The sequence below is a fragment of the Aspergillus flavus genome, chromosome 4, assembly GCF_009017415.1.
Source record: "Aspergillus flavus chromosome 4, complete sequence".
Lineage (NCBI taxonomy): Eukaryota > Fungi > Ascomycota > Eurotiomycetes > Eurotiales > Aspergillaceae > Aspergillus > Aspergillus flavus.
In genome coordinates this window covers 4,374,460-4,393,642 of record NC_092405.1, presented here as the reverse complement: position 1 = coordinate 4,393,642, position 19,183 = coordinate 4,374,460, and the positions used below count along the sequence as shown (strand labels likewise).

Here is a 19,183-nt window from a genome sequence, read left to right as displayed (position 1 = left end):
GCAGTTTATGTGACTTCTTGACAGTAAACCTAGCACAAATGCCTACATGATGGCATTGAATTACTCAACTGTACATGTTCAGCATTGCGCCATGTCTTTCTTTAACAGGCTACAAAGCTGGAGTAAAATTAAAGGACAGCACTGTGATTTCTTACACACTCTTACATGTGTATGCAGGGTGTTCCCACATTTCTCAGCTATCTCGGAAGAAAGGAAGAAAGGAAGAAAAGGGGAGAAAGGGAGAAAGGAGGAAAGGAAAGAAAAAAGCAATATGTCGGAGACAGAGTGTGTTAGCAAGAGCCTAAAACGCCTGTTACTAAGTGATTGACCTTACAGTGCCACACCAGGCAAAGGCACACCAGGCAAAGGCACACCATTCAATGACACCCTTTACCAGAACGTCCTGTTTAACACTGATCTCTGAGTGTTTGACTCAGATGCGCAGCCTCTACTCTGATATACAGTAAGATCATGATATAGTATGCTGATTTATCTATTCTGCCCATTTTGGAATCACATAGAAATTGATAGTGCTTGTGATGTGTTAATATTTCTCCCGGACAAAGAGATGGCTTTAGGATTGGAGGAAAGCGTTATATAAAACATCGTAGAAACGCGGTTTCTTCCTGTGGCCTCTTCGTACCCTCTTCGTATCTAATTTTCAACATGCCTTCACAAGCTGGTCGACAGCCGATGTTGCCTCCAAAAGGACCGAAACATTCCTTCCTACATCCCATGAACCCGAGAAGAAACTGCGTGCGATAATAGACCTGGAAATACCATGGAATACCGAGACCAATGATAATCCCAACAACTTGAAAGAACCACTTCGTACAAGGATCGACCAAGAGAACCTTGAGATAGAAAGGGTGGAGGGTGTTGGCACACTTGGAAACAACACGGGTTTATCTTTGGCAAAAGAAGCGAGAAGGCGAGCCACATTTGTGACTATTGCCAGAAAGAGGTTTCTGCATTTGCAATACAAAAGACGGAATAAGAAGAAAAAAGGGTGAGATTTACCGAGAAAGACCAGGATGACATCGAGGCAGGGAACAATACAATTCATAGTGCAGATATTGTCGAGGATGCGCACTTCTACAAAGGAGAAAACGCTCGACAGGACACTTACTTGTTCCAGATGATTTATGCGATCCCGCCCTCAGCGTTTGATAAGGTTGGTATGTATAAACACAAGACCCCTTTACGATAGTTCCAGCTAACTTCGAATATGTAACTGATGATGTCGAGGCTATTGAGTTGCTGAATGGGTATGGAACGCATTTTACTTCAAAAGATGGTCCCCAAATCGAGGAAATGAACCGTACCTTCAACTTATAGGCCACTTGAGAAAGGTAGAGTATGCCTCGGATTACATCGATACCCTGGAGAAATCTTATGAGGAATTCCGAAAGAGGGATATGACCGACAACACCACTCAGGCCTTTGTACGTACGACTTAGATAGGATTAATATCTAAGCAAGTTTTTGTATCACTATTACTGGAGCCTTAGAGGTTAGAGCTCACAACACTTGCTTGTCGATGACTGGAGAATGGAAGCAACGCTGTCTGGGAATGCATGGTAATAGCAAAAGGTTAGAATCAATGAATGACTGCAGCGATTTAAATACCTTGGAACGTGCCCCATTGCTGTCACAGCTTTGGTTTCTTGCTAACCTTTGTTGTGAACCACATTCAGGGAGGAAGTACTCGATGTTCGATCAATTGGCCTCCCTAGCATGATGGAAGAGATTCAAGACAGCCAAAGAAAGGTTCAAGGGAGACAAAGATGGACAAAGACAAGGATAAGGCAATGCTCTTTTCCTGTCTCCCTTTGTATCAAGAAGTAGTTAAAGAAGCTGATTTTGCAGAACCTCCAGAATGGCAACAAAAAATAGGACAGAAGCGTAGAAAAAAGCCTCATCAATAAAGCACGAAACGGCAGGGTTGCTCCTCGACATTCTGAAATAACTAAAAATGTTGGATGTATGACGAATCATTTGGCTGAGAAGCCAAGAATACCCTTTGGCAATAGACCATTAAAAATAGCCTGCCCGGTAGAATACTGCGCTGGTGTGTATAACGGTAGTCAACCAAAAGACCCATCGTCATTGACTTAGATCATGTTATTTTGATGTAAGGGTTTATCGATAAACAACGCCCAAGTCAGCTATCTCGTGGAGCACGTTGGTTAAGAACCGCTGCAAAGTGCATCATGTCCTTTTCAACTCTTCCATTGGAGATACTGAATCATATTTTTGATCCTCTCATTCCAAACGGTTGGTGGATTACTAGTGGTTGGTCCTTCTATTATCAGCTCGAGTGGAATGCTCATGGCCTGGTCCAACTGAGGGGAGTTTGCAGTAGGCAACGTTCTGATAAACTGTGTCTACAATAGTGGAATCTGACACCGTTACTTACAGAAGCTTTCGATACCGTCATCTCACGCCTGGCATTTCTAAAACTTGATCTCCGGAGCGTGAAAGAGTGGCGTTCCCTGAAAGGAGAGACAGCTTCATGGCTCCTATATGAAAAGCTAATGATAGGAGGCGTCCATCTTGACGGAAAGAGCCCCAAGGAGAAAGACACTGAAGAGTCGTTCAGTCTCCGAGGTTATGATCTAAGGAAACTGGCCTCTCAGCTCGCGATTAGATTTCGAGGTACTGAAACAGTGAATGAGCTACTGGAATGGCCGCACGACCTGCTATATCAACATTGTCTCCGCAATAGCGTCTCGGTGGCGGCCTACTCCGGGGATAGGGCGCTCTTGGCGTCATTCCTGGACAAGGGGGCAGATATGGATATCTACGATGACTATTTGGGTACTCCACTCTACGCCGCAGTTTGCAGTAAAAGCGCAGCTGTTGTTGAGCTTTTGCTCGGTTGCAAGTCCAACCCCAATACCGAGGGTGAATCAGGGCCTCCGCTAACGCTAGCTGTCCGTGAAGGGAACAAGGAAATAGTGCAATTACTTACCCAACATGAGAGTCTAGATGTTAACGCACTTGATATCAAGGATTACACCGCCCTTTGGTGGTCCTGCACTCTGGGGCACACCAAGATCGCCCGGCTACTTTTGAAGCATAAAGATGTGAAAGTAACATGCAACCCCACCGGAGGAGATTTGTGCTTAATGTGGCACTCAGTGTGTGGGGGAAACCCGCAAATGGTTCAGTTACTCTTTGGCCATTCCGACACCAGGCCGGATGACTGTAAACATGCCGGAGAGACGCTGCTGTGGTGGGCATCACGTTACGGACATGCTTCAGTTGTTAAACTTCTCTTAGAACGAACCGATGTGAATCCGAATGCTCATATGGACGAGGGCTCAACGCCCCTCTGGGAAGCTGCTGTCAGAGGGTACAGTGACACAGTTCGGCAATTCCTCCAGAGACAAGACCTACTTCCCAATATACTCTCCTACGGCGGGTCAACACCTCTTTTGGCAGCTATACGTGGAGAACACGAAGATGTCGTACGCCTTTTGCTAAGTTGCGAGGCTGTGGACCTGAACCTAAAAGGAGAATCCGGTATGTCACCACTTTTACGTGCTGCTAAACGTGGCAGCATGCGGATTGTGGACGCATTGCTGGCTAGGAAAGAGATTGAGGTCAATTCGATGAGTGACGACGGCGACACTGCCCTTTCATTGGCATGTAGCAGACGGCACGAAGCAGTGGTTCGCCTACTCGTTGCCCATAAAGATATCTTGCTAAATATAAAGGATAAACGGGGTTACCTTCCGATTAGAAAGGCAGCAGACGCTGGGCATGCGGACATCGTGCAGCTTCTGCTGGGCCTCCACGCTACAAGAGGCGACTTGCAAAATTCAGATCACGATGACTGCTTATGTGATTCTCTGGGCTGGGGCTCTAGGCGTGCAGTTACAATACTCCTCAATGCTAGGGTAGAACCTACTTTTAAACAGCAGGGGATTGAGACAGTACTTTCACAATTGAGAGAGCGGATGAAAAACAGGGCCGACATAGAGGAATTTATGGAAGGCGTGGAAGGATTTAATGGATATATGTAGGGCACACCGAGGTATTTTTGAGACTCATCTTCTGTAAGGCTCCTTCTAAAGTATTATAATAGTACTGTCGATACTATATATCAACGGATGAGAGAGTTTCTACTATTTCTACTAGTGAATATAGTAATTATATGTATGCTGGAAACTGTTGAGCTTGGATGGATATTCTATGTGACTAGGCACTTTGTACCTGCCTTAAGCTGATCGGTTCTACCTAGCTAGTGCGTGACTTAAACATGTCATGGCATCGACCAAACGATCCGAGAGATCTTAAATGGGATTAGAAGTCAATCGCAACCTTCAAAGCACCTTCCTGGGCCGCCATTTGGAAGCTATGATATGCCTTATGAACTTCTGAGAAGGGATAATCTGTAGCCAAGTTTAGATATAGGACGACAAAGCCTGGCAATGTGTAAGGACATTCGATTGGCCACTTACGGTGAGTAAATAGATTAGAAGGTTTTATATGGCCCGATTGATAAAGTCGAAGGAGGGTTGGGATGCTTACGGCGTTCAGTAACTGCATCTTAATGCCTACAGCGTACAGTTACTTGGTGTTCTGAAACGGAGGACCACTTTCGTGGATCGTATAATGACTGAGTATTATTTGGGGAAAAAGACTTACTGATATTGCGATCCCAAAGTTTGTGGAGGTCCAAATTAACAGGATGCCCATGAACACCAACATTAGCTATGGAACCTCCTGGCGCGACTAATTTCTGACACATTTCGAAGGTTTTCGGGATCCCCACGGCTTCAATAACACAATCAAAGCCCTGCCCTTCCGTAAATGTGTTCAATGTTTCCATCGCATCCAGCTTTCCTGGATTAACGGCATGATCAGCACCGAGCCTCTTCGCATGTTCCAACCTGGTGTCGTCCAAGTCAATCATGACAATTTGAGAAGGTGTGTATAATCTAGCAGTCAGCATAACCGCCAGACCCACGGGTCCTGCCCCAATGATTGCAACAGTACTCCCAGGTTGAACATGAGCGCTAATTGTCCCGCATTCTAGTCCCGTCGGGAGTGCATCCGAGATAGCAGCACAGGCTCTAAGGTCAAGGCCTTCCGGAATCTTATACAAAGAAGAGGTTGCGTGTGGAATGCGAACATATTCTGCCTGCGTTCCGTCGACCTTATTGCCCAGTTGCCAGCCGCCAGTTATACAATGAGCCTCCAGCCCCTTTCGGCAAGATGCGCAAACTTTGCACGCGGTGATTGCGGCAATCACGACATTGTCCCCGACCGACAGCCCATCAATAGCAGGTCCTACGGATATAACCGTGCCCACGCCTTCATGGCCCAGGACTCGATCGTATGGAATTGCTGGCACGTCGCCTTTCAGAATGTGTAGGTCGGTACCGCAGATTGTGCTGTGGAGCATCTTCAAAATCGCATCCGTGGGGGATTGTATGACTGGCATTGGGCGATCCAGGACTTCGAGTTTGTTTGGTCCTGTATAAACAAGGGCTTTCATCATCGGTCTGTTGTCACGCTTTTTGCTTGTTAGCTACTTTCAGGTGAGGATGTAAGCCTGATGGGAATAGCTCGGAGGTGCTCCGATAGAGGAATCTCACCTCAGTCTCGCTGCTACCGGTAATGGGATTGGCAGTTTGAGGAGCAACATCGGGGACCATCTTGGAAGGAGTACAGCCTTGTACAGTTTTTAGTAGTTTATTCCTGTGTCGGTATACGCTGTGGTAGTGAAGGTGTGCCGTGAGGTGAAGGAACGTTCTATCTCGTAGAAATAAGGCTTCAGTGGTGCGGGGTAGAGCAAAGGAAAGAGGGGAAGACACGCATAAAAGTACCAAGATAGGGTCATAGCCAGGGATAGACCCAGCAGTGTTCTGTGTATCAACTGAGAACAAATAAGAAACGTTATCCGGCGCTCATACGATTATAAATGCGGGGCTGAAGATATACGGATCGGAGAGCTCACCGTGAACAGCCTTCCAGGTCAAGGCATCCCCCACGACACGTTCAGACCTACTTTTATAGAACGACAATTACGATGCACTTGAACAGTTTAGAAACATTCTGAGGAGTCATGGATTGGCCACACGGCAACAGATATCAGTAGCAGCCAACGTATCGGTACAAGATTAGTATTTTATGATCTAACCAGTCTGAAATAGAAACACAAAATGAGTGATTTGGACACGTCGCACGCATAAATATATTCCGAGCTGGGAGCAACAACATCCTGGGCGGGAAAGCAGCAATGCTGATTGTCTGTGGCCTTGCTTCAGGCCTTTATTCTTTCTCAGAAGAAAGATCTCTATGGCATCATCGAGACTAGGGCTACCGTGGTCTCTGTGCAGCCTTGTCTGTTGCAGTCGCTGGTATGAGCTTCTTTGAGTTCGAGGTACCGACTTCGCCCCGTGGAGAGGGATTTTGTGAACAGCTTGATGGTGGTCTACGGTGCGAGAGATGTTTCCATGGGCGCGGCCTTGTTTCAGCTCCTTTCTCCTGTCATCCAAAAACTGTCGCGGATCATGATTGCGACCAGCGCAGTAGCGTATGTTGATGGGTTTCCAGTCTGTTGGACACATGGGAGGGGAGAGTGGAATCACTGCGTTACGCGGCCTGTTTTGACAGTGATAGGGACGCTGTTTTTGGATCTTTTTTATTGGGGATACGTACTCAAATGATAGTATGGAGGGGATTTCAATTGAGTTCAGATGAAGTTTGACTGAGATATCCGATATTCGTTGAACTAGCGATCGTCTTCCCCAATATAGTGTAGCACCCGATTGAGCATGGACGCCCCTCGGTAAGTGATGGGGTTTGGACGAGATATAAGGGACTCAGGATAGCCAAAGTCGGTATTCATTTAGGGGTGAAAACTATGATGTGCACCTCAAACTGACTTTCTAGAAGGGGTGGTTAAGATTTATCATGTTGAACTACCAATATCTCATTCTTTCAGCGCAACTTTCCTTTACCTCATGTCTCATGTCACCCCGGCCGTTTCACCATTCAGGTTCTGAAGTGGAACCAACGCTTCAATTCACAAGGCTAGGGCTGGTCGAGCACCTTAGCAGACGCCATTCTCTCTGTATCCTGTACTTCACCTGGACGAGATTTGGATATGCCCAAAATGCAAGTTTCCGAAAAAGTAAATTTCTCGCTTTAGGCCGGCTTTCATTTGTATTCGTAAAGCTCATTAAGAGAGCAGGTTCTGAGTCTTACTAAGTCATGCTGCAAAAGCCGCCAGTAATCCGGGTAACGCCCATAACACTTCATTTCTCTGGGAGAAATTCTCGGTATTACCTCATTCGTATGCGGTTGTAAGACCTTCCAAATGGAACTACAGCCATAGCGTCCGGCAAGAGACTCAGGGTGAATGATACCAGTAGGGCCCTCGAAGGAGGTTGGGCAGTTGCTCCACTCTACCGCTTGCACACCCTCACAGTATTGAAAGATGCGGCGTATCTCCGTACTATTTGAGCGTCCTGGGCATCGAACAGCTTTGAGAAATCGGAGACCAGCGATTGTAGGGGCCATTGCAGGACGAGAGAATTCATGCAGCATTGAATCGCCGATGTTATAAAAGTCCAATGCTTTAAGGTCTGGTCGCATATAGCCCCGGAGACATTTCACAATAGTGCCCGCCAGCTCTGCCTCCTTAGTTGGTTCAGAGCTTTGCCTGTAACTGCTACCGGAAACTCGCAGGAACCGTATAAAGCGACTAGCTCCAGACCGGGACAGCTCCAGTAATGCTTTGATATCATCCCGTTCATTGGGGCAGGTAGGATCCGCATATCCAAGGTTGATGTAGAATCGGCGGAAGAGAATACGCGACGCGCTGTACTAAAATGGCCTGCTGACCAGGCGGAGGTTTTTGAGCACCTCGCTTGATCGATGTTCGTAGCTGACAACCATGGCGATCTAAGCTCCTATGTTAGTCTCAGTAGCGTCCACTGGCATTTAAGCCATACCTGGTCAATGACCTCCTGCGGAAGGGACGCGATGGTTGACATTCTGTGGGTCATGTTGACTGAGAGTGTGCGGTGAACAGAGGGAAGGTTATGGACAAAAGAAAAAGTGAAGGATGCTTAGATTTGTACCTCAGTAGGAATCATGAGATCATTCCTGTGTTAGTGAAGGCAGCGCTCAACCATTATGAAACAAGGGAAGTCCCTTGAGTCCTGTCGAGGGTCAGGGGTCAAGCCATAAGATGTAGATTGTCGATTCACTGGCCGCAACCACGTCAAACGGTGGTAAGAGCTACGGCAGCTTCAACACGAGCGCGAAGACAATGCTTTCTTGCTTATGTAAAGACATTATGAGTATAAAACAGTATTCGTAGTACACCATCTAACTCAAAGGTGGTGATGGCAAATGCACATAGGATGATTGGGCAGTCAAAGTAGGTAACGAGTCAGTGTCAATGATGTAGCAGGAATGAGAAAGATAATGTACTACTGTGATATTAATTCATTCCCCGAGGTATATATGCTCACTGAAACCTGGCTACAGTTTCATCTTCATATCTTTCGTTCTTCTCCTTCTATGCCACGGGTGGTGGGGTTGAGATAGTGTAGAATTTTGAATACCCCAGGACTAGCATTGAGCTGGGAACCCCGCAGTATCATTGGGTCCAGACTCATGGCCCGAAAAGACAGGGAACGCTGAGATACATCAATTTGGTCTATACTGTATTCTGTGCTCGTGCGGTCGAGATCCAAGGTGGTGCCCGTTGTTATATACGAACATAGGGATCGACGTTGGAAATAGACTGGATCACGGGATGACAACTGGACGACATTTAAATATTTAGATTTCTAGAGCAATCTGGAGTTGGCAGTATCAACACGAGTGGTACAAGGAAGTACTTAGTGATGCTGAAAGAGACAATGGCAGCTTGAATATGGTAAGATAACTAATGCTTTCTTTCTGCTACCATCTATTATCCTTTCCCTAGTTTCGCCATCTGATTTCTTCAATTATCCTTCCCACGATGAGACACATACCCAGCATCAGACCAATTCTTGCTCTTGGGCTATCATGCTTCGAATTTCTCCTCGAACTATCAATAGATGTGAAGACATGATCAGTACTAGGAGGAAATGAAGGGTTGTGAAGTCACCCTAAAGCACCCAAAGAATGCTGGCGACGTTGCTGGAGAAGATGAACGACAGTTAGTGAACTGTGGGAGAGATGAGCATATTTTACCAGAACTGAGAATAGCTCACAGAGTGGGTTCAAGGAGTAATAAGCGACGGAGAAAAGCTGAATGAGTGAATGATATTGACTGCTCAACCACCAACAATAGGAGCCCTCTTCGTTTTCCCTCCCTTCTTTCTCTCTTTCTCTTCTCCTATCTTCATCTTCTTGGCTTCATTCTATTTGTACTATCCGACTCAGCATCTGTACTTTCGTTCTTGTTTTTACATACATCTCTACTGAGGCTTTGACCTTTCTCACTTCGAGTGACCCAAACTGAGGTCAAGGGAATCTTCGTCGTTTCGTCAGGATCTTGACTAAGATTGTACACGGACTTTCTCATCAGCCTTTACTAGTATCTACGACAGTGTGAGACCTTCGAGTCTATGATACTCTCCTTTCAACCACATCCCCTTACCTTTCTAGCAAAGGCGACTTTTAGCACATTCCAGAAAGCCTTCAAATTCGACAGGATATCTCTTCAAGTTTTTACTACAGTGTAATAGCTTTACCGTACGAGTAATTGAGAGATCGAGGTGAGTGCCCAGAAGTTCACAAGCATAATCCTTTATTAATAGCCTTTCATCTCACAGACACAATTCAACAAAGTCATCCACAACCAGCGACGCACAAATTCCACACAAGGATATCATGATCACTGCTCAGAGTGACTTCACCGTCCAGATCAAGGAATTCCGTCAAGTAGGCAGGCGTAAACTACTAAAACGCACAGCTTCACTGCGCGTGAAAAGGGACACATTGGCAAACTCAAGCGGGTACTTCCAGGTGATGATGGGAGGCAGGTGGACAGAGTCCGAGGGTGACACGATTACATTGGAAGAGGACACTGTGAGAAGCATCGAGATTTGGCTTCGACATTTCCATGGCACCTTGAACGTAGTGACGTTGGATGATATCTCCGTCGCCGATATATGGCATATCATACTGGCTAGTGATAAGTACCAGTTTGACCGGAATGACTTGCTCCAGTGGTTCATCCGATGGTACCGCAATGCCACAGCTGCAGGGATACACCACGATAACCTGGCCAACAAATTGATGCTCCCTTGCTACGCCTTTGACTACGCACACGGCTTCCAAGACCTCACAAAGCGCCTTGCGTACGAGGAGAAGGGCCACATTATGGAGATCAACCCGATTGACAACGTCCGATTGCATCTCCCGCCGAGAATCATCCGTGAGCTATCTTCACAAGATACATGCACACTGCATCTAAATGCTAACAAATTTTGACCCACCTATAGAACAGGTCAATGCTGCGAAAGGCCGCCTGCGGAACATCCTGACCCGGGAGCTATTTGCGAAAATCAATTTCTTGATTGAGACTGGGTCTTGTAGCTGTAAGGATGAAACCGTTTTCAATTACCTCAGGGAATTGGGCAAAATCAAGGTTCAGCCACTGGAGGAGCGGTCGTTTTCCCTGGTCAGTGTACAAAGCTATCTTAATCGACTTCAACACTTTGACCAGGAACGCATGCTGAGAGGAATGTCACGACAACCCTGTTCTAGTTGCGGTATCGAATGGAAGAGACGTGTTGGAAAGGCGATTGAGGTGACGAGGGGCTATTTTGATGGGCTGTGTCTAGACTGTATGAAAACCACTGTTAAGGCCGATGAGGAGGACTGGTATCACGCTAGCTACAGAAGCCGACATGACGAGAATTGCCGCATCACTCATGGGGAGCCCACGCATTATTTTAGTCTGATGGCACGCCGTGATAAAAGGGGACTAGTTGCAGATTAGCATGGGAGTTAATAGCTCCAATCACCTGGAAACCCCATGTTGGATGGTTTGGGGATTGATGTTTGCCAATATGTCATGGATGAAACTAGGGAGACCATCGGTATTGCATTGAGCCATGTTGAAGCCGAATACCATTTAATCTCTGCAGACCATCGATATTCCAATTCTACACTCTATACTATCGCAGTTACCGTTCTTATGCTGTCACTATGGTTGTCCTCGTACTGGAAGTGGGAGTGGGCACTGCCGTGGGATGTGTACCTGGTCCTTTACAAGAGTATCTAATGATAGGTATGTTGCCACTCGGGCCAGTCTAGTCATGGAATTGCAGTCGTATCTCATTGGTTTGTCTCTATTGAGCTGTTCCGTGCTACTATATGAGAAGGCTTTGTATTGTACATAGCTATATTCCCTACCGAGTCCTGAGAACCATCCTCATAACGACATACTAAATAATTCCTCTTGGCACCCAGAGTAATGGAAACATACCAGGTATTGGCCATGTCACCTGAGGTAGATTTTAGTGATCATGAAGATTATGATTAACACTAAACTAGGGTGCGTAACAAACAAAATGGCTTTCTCTGTTGAAATAAAGAGTGTCCTGTTTCAGTGGGAAGAACATGATTTTTTATTAATATCCATGCATAACAAAATAGTCGAATTTTCAGAAGTGCTCCAGCCGTGAAAATCAAAAAGAGAAAGAAGAAGAAAAGGGCATTATTTTAGGTGTGTCCAGAGAACACAGCACCGAGAGAACGTCGACAAGCCGGTTATATTGGCTATAAGTGAAGCCTAAGAAGGGGGCGCAAAGCCCCGAGCGGAGCTCACAGTACAATCCGTCACCGAGTCTAAAAAATGTGAGTCTTCTTTGTTCCTGCGTCATGTCAAGATACCCTACAAACATACTTATGTTGCACTTGAGCCTCACTTCTGTCACAAAGCAATCATTGGCCTGGTTATAACCCCAGCGTCTTCAAGTACCAGCATTAGCATAGAGTAGTGATGAACATGTCGGGTGTTTTCAACAGGGTAAGCTTACTTTTTTCCAGAAACCGGTGCACCTTTAGGCCAGACACACCCAAAGTTCTGTTTGCTTCCGGTATTGAACTTTCGCTTTATATCGCAGTTATCGGATGGGCAGGAACGACAATTGCCAGAGCCAGGACCGATGATGTTACAGGTCAAGGCAGCGGCTATGCCAGTATAGGTGAGAAAGCTAAATAGCAACATCGTACTATTCACTAGAATCGTTTAGAGAAATGGTTGAAGTACAAGTTGACTACGGATTAGAAGGAAGGATCAAGGACTATCCCGGAGAGCAGGGGTGGTGATATTTATGCCTCAGGGATAGCTAGGAGAGGTATGGGAGTATGCTCCCAAATCTACGTCGTGAAGATGACAAGACATAACCACCAGGTGACATATATTATCATCTTCGGTACACCTTGGATACTCAAGGAGTGGCCCTGAATCAAGGCCAATAAAAAGGTATAGAAGGCTTTGTCACACCACTGCGTAGTTAATCTAGATTTACCTATATAATCTAGACCGCTCTTCGTACTAGGAGAGCTCCTTCCCTAAATAGGTACATACTACCCTAAACGCTTGTATTTTAGTTTATAATTGTGAAAATAGATACGGTTGTCTATATCCGGACAGTGATGATGAGTTTCACTATTTGATGTTTTCCCACTCTGTAGCAAGCCGGAGATGCACCGTGGAATCGAAAATAAATGTTTGAAATGTCTTCTTATGATATATGGCTTATAAAGATTAGGTCTTCTAAAAATAAAAGTCCTCTGTCTGGATCTGTTAACATATGTTCATTCTTTTGCCGCCCTATTTTCTGCATACTGATCGTCTAAATTAGCTAATTGTATCCTTAAGTCCAATGACCATTTTATCCCTCATTACTTGCTATTCACACTTATATAAACGTCATAGATTGGCCCTCCCAGGGAAATTCAGTTCATTGGGACAGAAGCCGTGGGAACAACTTCGTGTTGAAAAAATAGAATACGAAGCCAAGCACAGGACCCAAGTGAGCGAAAGTTAATTACAACCCGCCCAACTTATAACTTTGGTACAGGATCATGCGAAGTATTACTACATACGTATATGGTTTGGATCAGGAATAATACTCACTGAAGGCTCTTTACGTCCCCATGTGGTGCGTGAAACCGCACCCACTCTCCGACGTCGACCAAACACTAGTGCATAAGATCAGTGAAACGAATCCATTGACAAACGTGGAGATGTACCTGTATTCAAGCGTAATGGTGCAGAAAGATGAGATAGAGACTAATTTCTGTCAGCTTCGTAAAGTCCATGTATGGATTTCTGTTTCATGATGCCCTTAACATATTGGACTCTTAATGCTCAACATCAAGTCATCTGAGGGGTACCGCGGAGGCCTATATGATAGAAGCATTATACAATTGGCCACTATCGTTCGGTTGAGTGCTATTCCACCAGCCTTTTGCGAAGGGGGAAAATACCTAGTCAATGGAATCGGCTAGCGAGCGTGCGTGCCCCATGGTCGGCAGTGGCCACCCATTATGGCCGGGTCTGACCTGGAGAGATGCGCACGCGTCATTGAGCAGGAAATGTTAGCTTCGTATGTCATTGCAGGAAAACATGTCCCGGAGTGGTGACGAACGACACCTTCTTAGAGGTACAGGTCTCTCGCGGCTACCCTGCTAACTGATATGGATATTCAAGGCCCCATTGCAATCAGCGAGTGTCATGCTTCCACTGCCCATCGCCGCAGTGGACAACCAAGTCAGTGTATAGAACACTTCTCCAGAATGTGTCTCAACAACGACAGGGAGAGACTTTCTGCTTTTCGTTATTATCGGATCTGGAACAGATCCTTCATCTAGATCTCCTTTAAGAGATGGAACATGGGCAGTTTCGGCGCATGACTTGCAAGACCATTGGGATGGCCCTGGACAGAAGGTACATTGTAAAGAATGAACTTGTGGTTCGAATTGACTTTGACTAACGAAACATTGTTCACGATTACATTATGGTTCTTGAGTTTATGATAGAACAACACATTTCCAGGGTACTATCGGCCAGCGAGAACTTAGACAAGACCAATAGGGCGGAGATGCTGCTAACTTGCAGAACATAGGGCAACCAAAACGGCTGGGTCTCTGTGTCTGACAAACACGGCGCGAGCATCCAGGTCAAGTCAATTCCAAGAATTGAAAGGGCTCGGACATCGTCGCGCAAGACCGGAATATCGTCCTCCACGATCATGTTTATAGTTTTGATTAGCTTCGATAATGGTTAGTGAGACAGTGTCTCCATCTAAATGGTCAGAAGCATAAGAACGTCAATCAATCCATACAATCACCGTTGTTAACTAAAGTTCGTTCCTGTATCATTGTGCCGGCAAGGGCTTAAGTTCTTAATTTCAAGCCATTAGGTCTGTCTTGTCTGCTCTCCAGGTACATAAGCCTGCTACCTAGTCACTTAACTACCAACATAAGGCTTTAATCAACATGTAACAGCTGTGTGATCCTCGCAGATGAAGTATGCATACTGGCTGCTCTTGGCATATTGAGATGGCGTGTTGCCTAGGCTGTGACCGAAGTTGTGAAAAGAGGTGCTGTCTTTGTGTTGGACGTGGCCCTCTCAACTAAGATTGGCGGCAGAACACTTGGTTCTAATGGGGCGTTTCTTGGTCAAAGTTATTGCTCCTTTCTGGAGCCAGAGCATGCCTTCAGACAAAAGCCCAGATGAAGTCATACCATAGAGGAAACCGTGCCATCTAATTGTATGCACGAGGGCAAACTTAATGATATGGCAGACACAAAGACTTTGCGATATGCCGCATGCATGCCCGCACTTAAACTATCACTCTCCATGTCCCTGCGAATTGGACCGTGGTGAACGAGGCGGATAGGGCAATGGAAGCAACCTCCGCACTGACGCTTCTGACCGGCCGGCTGGCAGTGTCCTATTTCTATGTGACTTGCGTCGTTTCGACAAGCTGCACCCACCCATTTGAGCAATGATTCGGCAACGGGTACAGGCATCGCCCGGGCGAGACACTTGCGCTGCGCCCTCCTTCGAGTAGACCCAACATTCTTGATTGTTAGTTTTGCAACGCGCACAGCGGGCGTCACCGAGTCGCTGCTCCCCAAGTTCTGTTTCCATGATACGAAAGATATGCCCAAAGTTGTTGCGCCTGTTTTCAGTAAGTTGCTCCAACTCAAACGAGGTGCGATACCACCACTTGCCGACTACTGTGGGCGTATAAGCCTCTCTATTCTTGCCTAGGTTGCTCCAATTCCAGGGCAGACGGGGCTGGTCGGCAATCTGTGACTTGTTGAAATCTTCACGGGACATGACTGGAGAGACGGGTGGTGAAGCTGCTGCCGGACTCACCGTCAGAGCGGGAGTCGAGGGAAACGCAACAGACGCGGAACTAGGACGTGCTCTAAGACATAGGTCAGATCTTGCCTCTCTTACTTGTTACCTGTTTACCCACCGCGGAGAAGGAGGGCGTGGGCCAGTGATTGAAGGAGTCTGCGCCAAAAGAAGATCATAATGAAGGATCCGCTCGTGGTCCTCAAGGTCATCCAAGTCGGGCTGGGAGGCTGGCACATTGTGAAGGTTCAGCTCGTCGTCCGGATCGGCTTTGAGTGATGGATCGTGCTTTAGGCTCACGTCATTATCCTCGGGCTCACTGGAATCGCTCATCATGAATGAGGCCATCCTGAGGGTATGCTTTCCCAGTCAGGAGAGTGCAGTGGCAGAATAGTGCAGCTGCTTCGATTTATATCCCTCGCCCAGGCAACTATAGGCTACAATCACAGATATCGGTTTAGCATACCGATGTACGGCCGCACATCTTCCCATAAGTTTCAGGGGTTTGAAGTGGCATACCGCCTTTTACTTTTAGATAAAGAAACGGCTCAGACAAAGAGACGCGAATCTTGAAGCTTTTCATGTAAATCGCGTTGTTCTGCCAGACACACCAGCCCGTTAAGGAAAGGCTTGCTGTTCGGGTATCTCCCATTTGCCCAGATAACCTACCGCCCTCGGCAAAAAAGTGCCCTCGGTATCGTCTAACCTATATAGGTATAGCGGATAGATCACCTGCATTGTTAAAAGAGAATCAGCTCAATGAAATATGATTCATGAAATATACAACGCTCTGCTGTTCAGGCCGAAGAGGACACTGAATCAATAATCAGCATCGTCCAAAGATCTTCACTGGCCTACCAACCCTTGTATGCCAAGAATGGGCCTCTTATCGAACAGACCAACAACAACCACGGTCATGGGCCGCGGCCTTATGATAATGGCCTCAGGCACAGGCAGTGATCGACATCTGCCTTGAGGGAAGACTTCGCTCATTGGATCATCATGTTGCACTATGGCGAGAGTCCGCCAAGGATCTCCACTCCCACGGAGTCCGATGGGGAATTGATAACCCCAAGGGCTGATTGCATGTCGGCGAGAGGGGTAGACCGTCGCATTGTCGGCAATCAGCGGCTAACCGGCAGCTTTATATGCAAGGCCAATTCCCCGGCGATCTTCATACACGAGTTGACAATTTCACCACAAATTTCCGTCGGCATTGCACCGTGACGATGCATTCGTCGCTGAAATTGCTGTTGTCCGCAGCGTCTCTGCTCCCGTTGGCGCAGGCATTCCAGTACACGCCCTTGCAACTGGCGTATCCTGAGCTGCGCGCAAAGCAACAATTGACCCCGGAATCAGCGGTGAAACAGCAATCAACAACAGCTGAATACCCTGAGTACTATCTCTCGGTGCCTGTGGACCATTTCCACAATGACTCGCGCTATGCACCGCACAGCGACGACCATTTCGACCTGCGATACTGGTTCGACGCCCAATACTACAAGGAAGGGGGTCCGGTGTTTGTGATCGCCGCCGGAGAAACCGACGCGACCGACCGGTTCCCTTTCTTATCGCAGGGCATTGTCACCGAACTGGCTTCTGCATATAACGGCATTGGAGTGATTCTGGAGCATCGCTATTACGGCAAAAGTTACCCGGTAGCCAATCTGACGACGGAGAATATTCGATTTCTGTCAACGGACCAGGCATTGGCCGATTATGCCTACTTTGCTTCCAACGTCGTTTTTCCCGGGCTAGAGCATGTAAATCTCACATCTAAAACGACTCCCTGGATCGCCTATGGTGGATCGTATGCCGGCGCCTTTGTCGCCTTCCTGCGCAAGCTCTACCCCGACGTCTACTGGGGTGCTGTCTCTTCTTCGGGTGTCACCGAAGCGATCATCGATTTTTGGCAATACTACGAGCCGATTCGCAAATTCGGCCCGTCCGATTGCATCTGGTCGACCCAAACATTCATCGACGTCGTAGACCGCATCTTAATCGACCATGCCGACAACAAAACGCTGGGCCAGCAACTGAAAACTTCACTGGGGGTCAGTCCGGACAAGGATGACGTCTCGTTTGTTTCACTTCTTTCCTCCGGCCTTGATAGTTTCCAATCACGCAATTGGGATTCCAATATCGGTAGCTACTCCTTCCGAAGCTATTGCGACAACATCACCAGCTCAGACTTGTTGTATCCCGACACCGAGGCCGTAAAGCCCACCATCCAGGAACTTATCGAGGTGGCCGGATATGACGCAACTAACTCCAGCTTCGTGAACGGGTTCTTGAATCACGTCGGCCTTTTCAAGAAATCCATCTCCAGTGATGAGGATTCGGCTGAGACCGAACAGTCCGATTCATCCGATCCCAAGTCGCTCCCCAAAGACGACGGTACCAGTTGGGAATACCAGGTTTGCACTGAATGGGGTTATTTCATGTCCGGTGCGTCCGTGCCGAAGGATATCATGCCTCTGATCTCGCGCGTTTTAGACGTTGCAAGCGTATCAACCTTCTGCGAGACGACATACGGAATCACCTCTCCACCCAACGTGACAAACATCAACAAACACGGCGGATTCAACTTCTCTTACCCGCGAGTAGCTATCATCGATGGTCTGGCGGACCCATGGCGTGATGCGACACCGCACGCTGATGGCACGAAGGAGAGGGAATCCACCGACGACGAGCCATTCATTCTGATCGATGTTCCGGCTGAGGATGTATGGGACGGTATCCGGGGTGCAGTACACCACTGGGATCAGAATGGCCTTTCCAAGACAGATGAAGGCAAGGGTCAAGAGCCTCCGGCGGCTATTGTGGAAGTGCAGAAAGAGGTCCTACGGTTCATCGGCGTGTGGCTCGACCAGTGGAAGAAGCGTTCTAGAGATTCCTCTCGGCCACTTGGGGGAATTAGGGGTCCTGGGCGTAGCCAGGTGCCACTCTAAGCTGTGGTATACAATGTCGCTAGTAAATAGGGCTAAGAGCATGTTCACGATATAATTATACATTTCCCCATTTTCACACATTCTTAACTTTTGTATGTGAGAGATTATGCATTTCATCCAAAGCCTCGAACCACAGTCCAACATGAATATTTTAAGTATCCCTGGAAATTTTATAATTCCTCCAAATAGCAAACGGCTGGTAACTAGACATTCCCTAAAACCAACTATACGATGGTCCACCCTAGACATCTAGAAGGGACCAACAGATCAGTCAGTAAAATGAATTAAATAATCACAAAAACCATCCTGGCTAAATCCCATTCACTCCAGACAGCCACATCCCCACACGCATGCCCGAGATTCCCCAGCTCCAACTTTAAGATATGGCTCTATCGTGACCACCAGAGATCATCGAAACCTCACCCGGCCACAAAGTATGCCCCTTCAATGATATAAAAACGGAAATCTCATTCTCAAACTCGGGCCCCGGCTAGAATGGTCAGAAGTGCGGATTCCAGGTCACATACGAATCGAAGTTTACCGGGCCTAAGGCTCACCACGTTCTTAACGATCTGCGTCCAGACGACAGAGTATTGGCTAGAAATGAATGGGATAGATTTTGAAGCTGGGTTGGATATGACCTGGCTCTGATACAGTATTATATACTGGATTCTATACAGTGTGTCAGACTTACATAGAATTTTGTTGTGCAAGCTCATAAGATTTAAGCGAGGATATATATATAGAGCATTGCTCTAGTAGTTCATTCGGGGAGCAGAGCTAACACTATATTTATTATGATAATAGCAAGAAAGCGAGCATTGATACGAAATGAAACCATGACTTGATGCTGAAGTTAAATATAAAATCAGCATACAAAATA

The 19,183-nt window shown here is 46.9% G+C and overlaps 9 protein-coding genes across 9 annotated transcripts; 5 read left to right on the top strand and 4 right to left on the bottom strand.

Moving 5' to 3' along the window:
* Nucleotides 1–35: 35 nt before the first annotated feature.
* Nucleotides 36–1,460, top strand: F9C07_2213473 (uncharacterized protein; the record flags this gene model as incomplete). Its single annotated transcript, XM_071509669.1, has 4 exons — nt 36–285; nt 612–1,009; nt 1,069–1,178; nt 1,339–1,460. Exons 1-4 carry the CDS (start codon nt 166–168, stop codon nt 1,458–1,460), a joined length of 750 nt encoding a protein of 249 aa, XP_071366725.1. The 5' UTR covers nt 36–165.
* Nucleotides 1,461–2,213: 753 nt separating this feature from the next.
* On the top strand, nt 2,214–4,031 carry F9C07_2233295 (ankyrin repeat-containing domain protein; the record flags this gene model as incomplete). The annotated part of the gene is made up of 2 exons (XM_071509930.1): nt 2,214–2,361; nt 2,422–4,031. The coding sequence occupies 2 exons, from the start codon at nt 2,214–2,216 to the stop codon at nt 4,029–4,031; spliced, it is 1,758 nt and encodes a 585-aa protein (XP_071366724.1).
* A 138-nt stretch (nt 4,032–4,169) lies between these two features.
* Nucleotides 4,170–6,870, bottom strand: F9C07_2160212 (chaperonin 10-like protein). The gene is made up of 4 exons (XM_041292440.2): nt 5,610–6,870; nt 4,657–5,527; nt 4,470–4,565; nt 4,170–4,400 (listed from the first exon to the last, which is right to left on the bottom strand). The coding sequence occupies exons 1-4, from the start codon at nt 5,667–5,669 to the stop codon at nt 4,312–4,314; spliced, it is 1,116 nt and encodes a 371-aa protein (XP_041146871.1). The 5' UTR covers nt 5,670–6,870; the 3' UTR covers nt 4,170–4,311.
* Nucleotides 6,871–7,176: 306 nt separating this feature from the next.
* On the bottom strand, nt 7,177–8,237 carry F9C07_2213470 (uncharacterized protein; the record flags this gene model as incomplete). The annotated part of the gene is made up of 3 exons (XM_071509668.1): nt 7,974–8,237; nt 7,864–7,931; nt 7,177–7,840 (listed from the first exon to the last, which is right to left on the bottom strand). The coding sequence occupies exons 1-3, from the start codon at nt 8,025–8,027 to the stop codon at nt 7,177–7,179; spliced, it is 786 nt and encodes a 261-aa protein (XP_071366723.1). The 5' UTR covers nt 8,028–8,237.
* An 849-nt stretch (nt 8,238–9,086) lies between these two features.
* F9C07_2160211 (uncharacterized protein) lies at nt 9,087–9,370 on the top strand (the record flags this gene model as incomplete). Its single annotated transcript, XM_071509293.1, has 1 exon — nt 9,087–9,370. A coding segment is annotated over exon 1 (167 nt), but the record flags the coding sequence as incomplete, so codon positions are not given.
* Nucleotides 9,371–9,852: 482 nt separating this feature from the next.
* On the top strand, nt 9,853–10,966 carry F9C07_2284084 (uncharacterized protein; the record flags this gene model as incomplete). Its single annotated transcript, XM_041292455.1, has 2 exons — nt 9,853–10,399; nt 10,467–10,966. 2 exons carry the CDS (start codon nt 9,853–9,855, stop codon nt 10,964–10,966), a joined length of 1,047 nt encoding a protein of 348 aa, XP_041146870.1.
* Nucleotides 10,967–11,615: 649 nt separating this feature from the next.
* Nucleotides 11,616–12,338, bottom strand: F9C07_1599676 (uncharacterized protein). The gene is made up of 3 exons (XM_071508241.1): nt 12,009–12,338; nt 11,876–11,940; nt 11,616–11,817 (listed from the first exon to the last, which is right to left on the bottom strand). The coding sequence occupies exons 1-3, from the start codon at nt 12,197–12,199 to the stop codon at nt 11,762–11,764; spliced, it is 312 nt and encodes a 103-aa protein (XP_071366721.1). The 5' UTR covers nt 12,200–12,338; the 3' UTR covers nt 11,616–11,761.
* Nucleotides 12,339–14,833: 2,495 nt separating this feature from the next.
* F9C07_10274 (uncharacterized protein) lies at nt 14,834–15,682 on the bottom strand (the record flags this gene model as incomplete). Its single annotated transcript, XM_041292439.2, has 2 exons — nt 14,834–15,419; nt 15,471–15,682. 2 exons carry the CDS (start codon nt 15,680–15,682, stop codon nt 14,834–14,836), a joined length of 798 nt encoding a protein of 265 aa, XP_041146869.2.
* Nucleotides 15,683–16,578: 896 nt separating this feature from the next.
* F9C07_10275 (putative extracellular serine carboxypeptidase) lies at nt 16,579–18,300 on the top strand (the record flags this gene model as incomplete). Its single annotated transcript, XM_041286126.1, has 1 exon — nt 16,579–18,300. The coding sequence occupies one exon, from the start codon at nt 16,579–16,581 to the stop codon at nt 18,298–18,300; it is 1,722 nt and encodes a 573-aa protein (XP_041146868.1).
* Between the last annotated feature and the right edge of the window lie 883 nt (nt 18,301–19,183).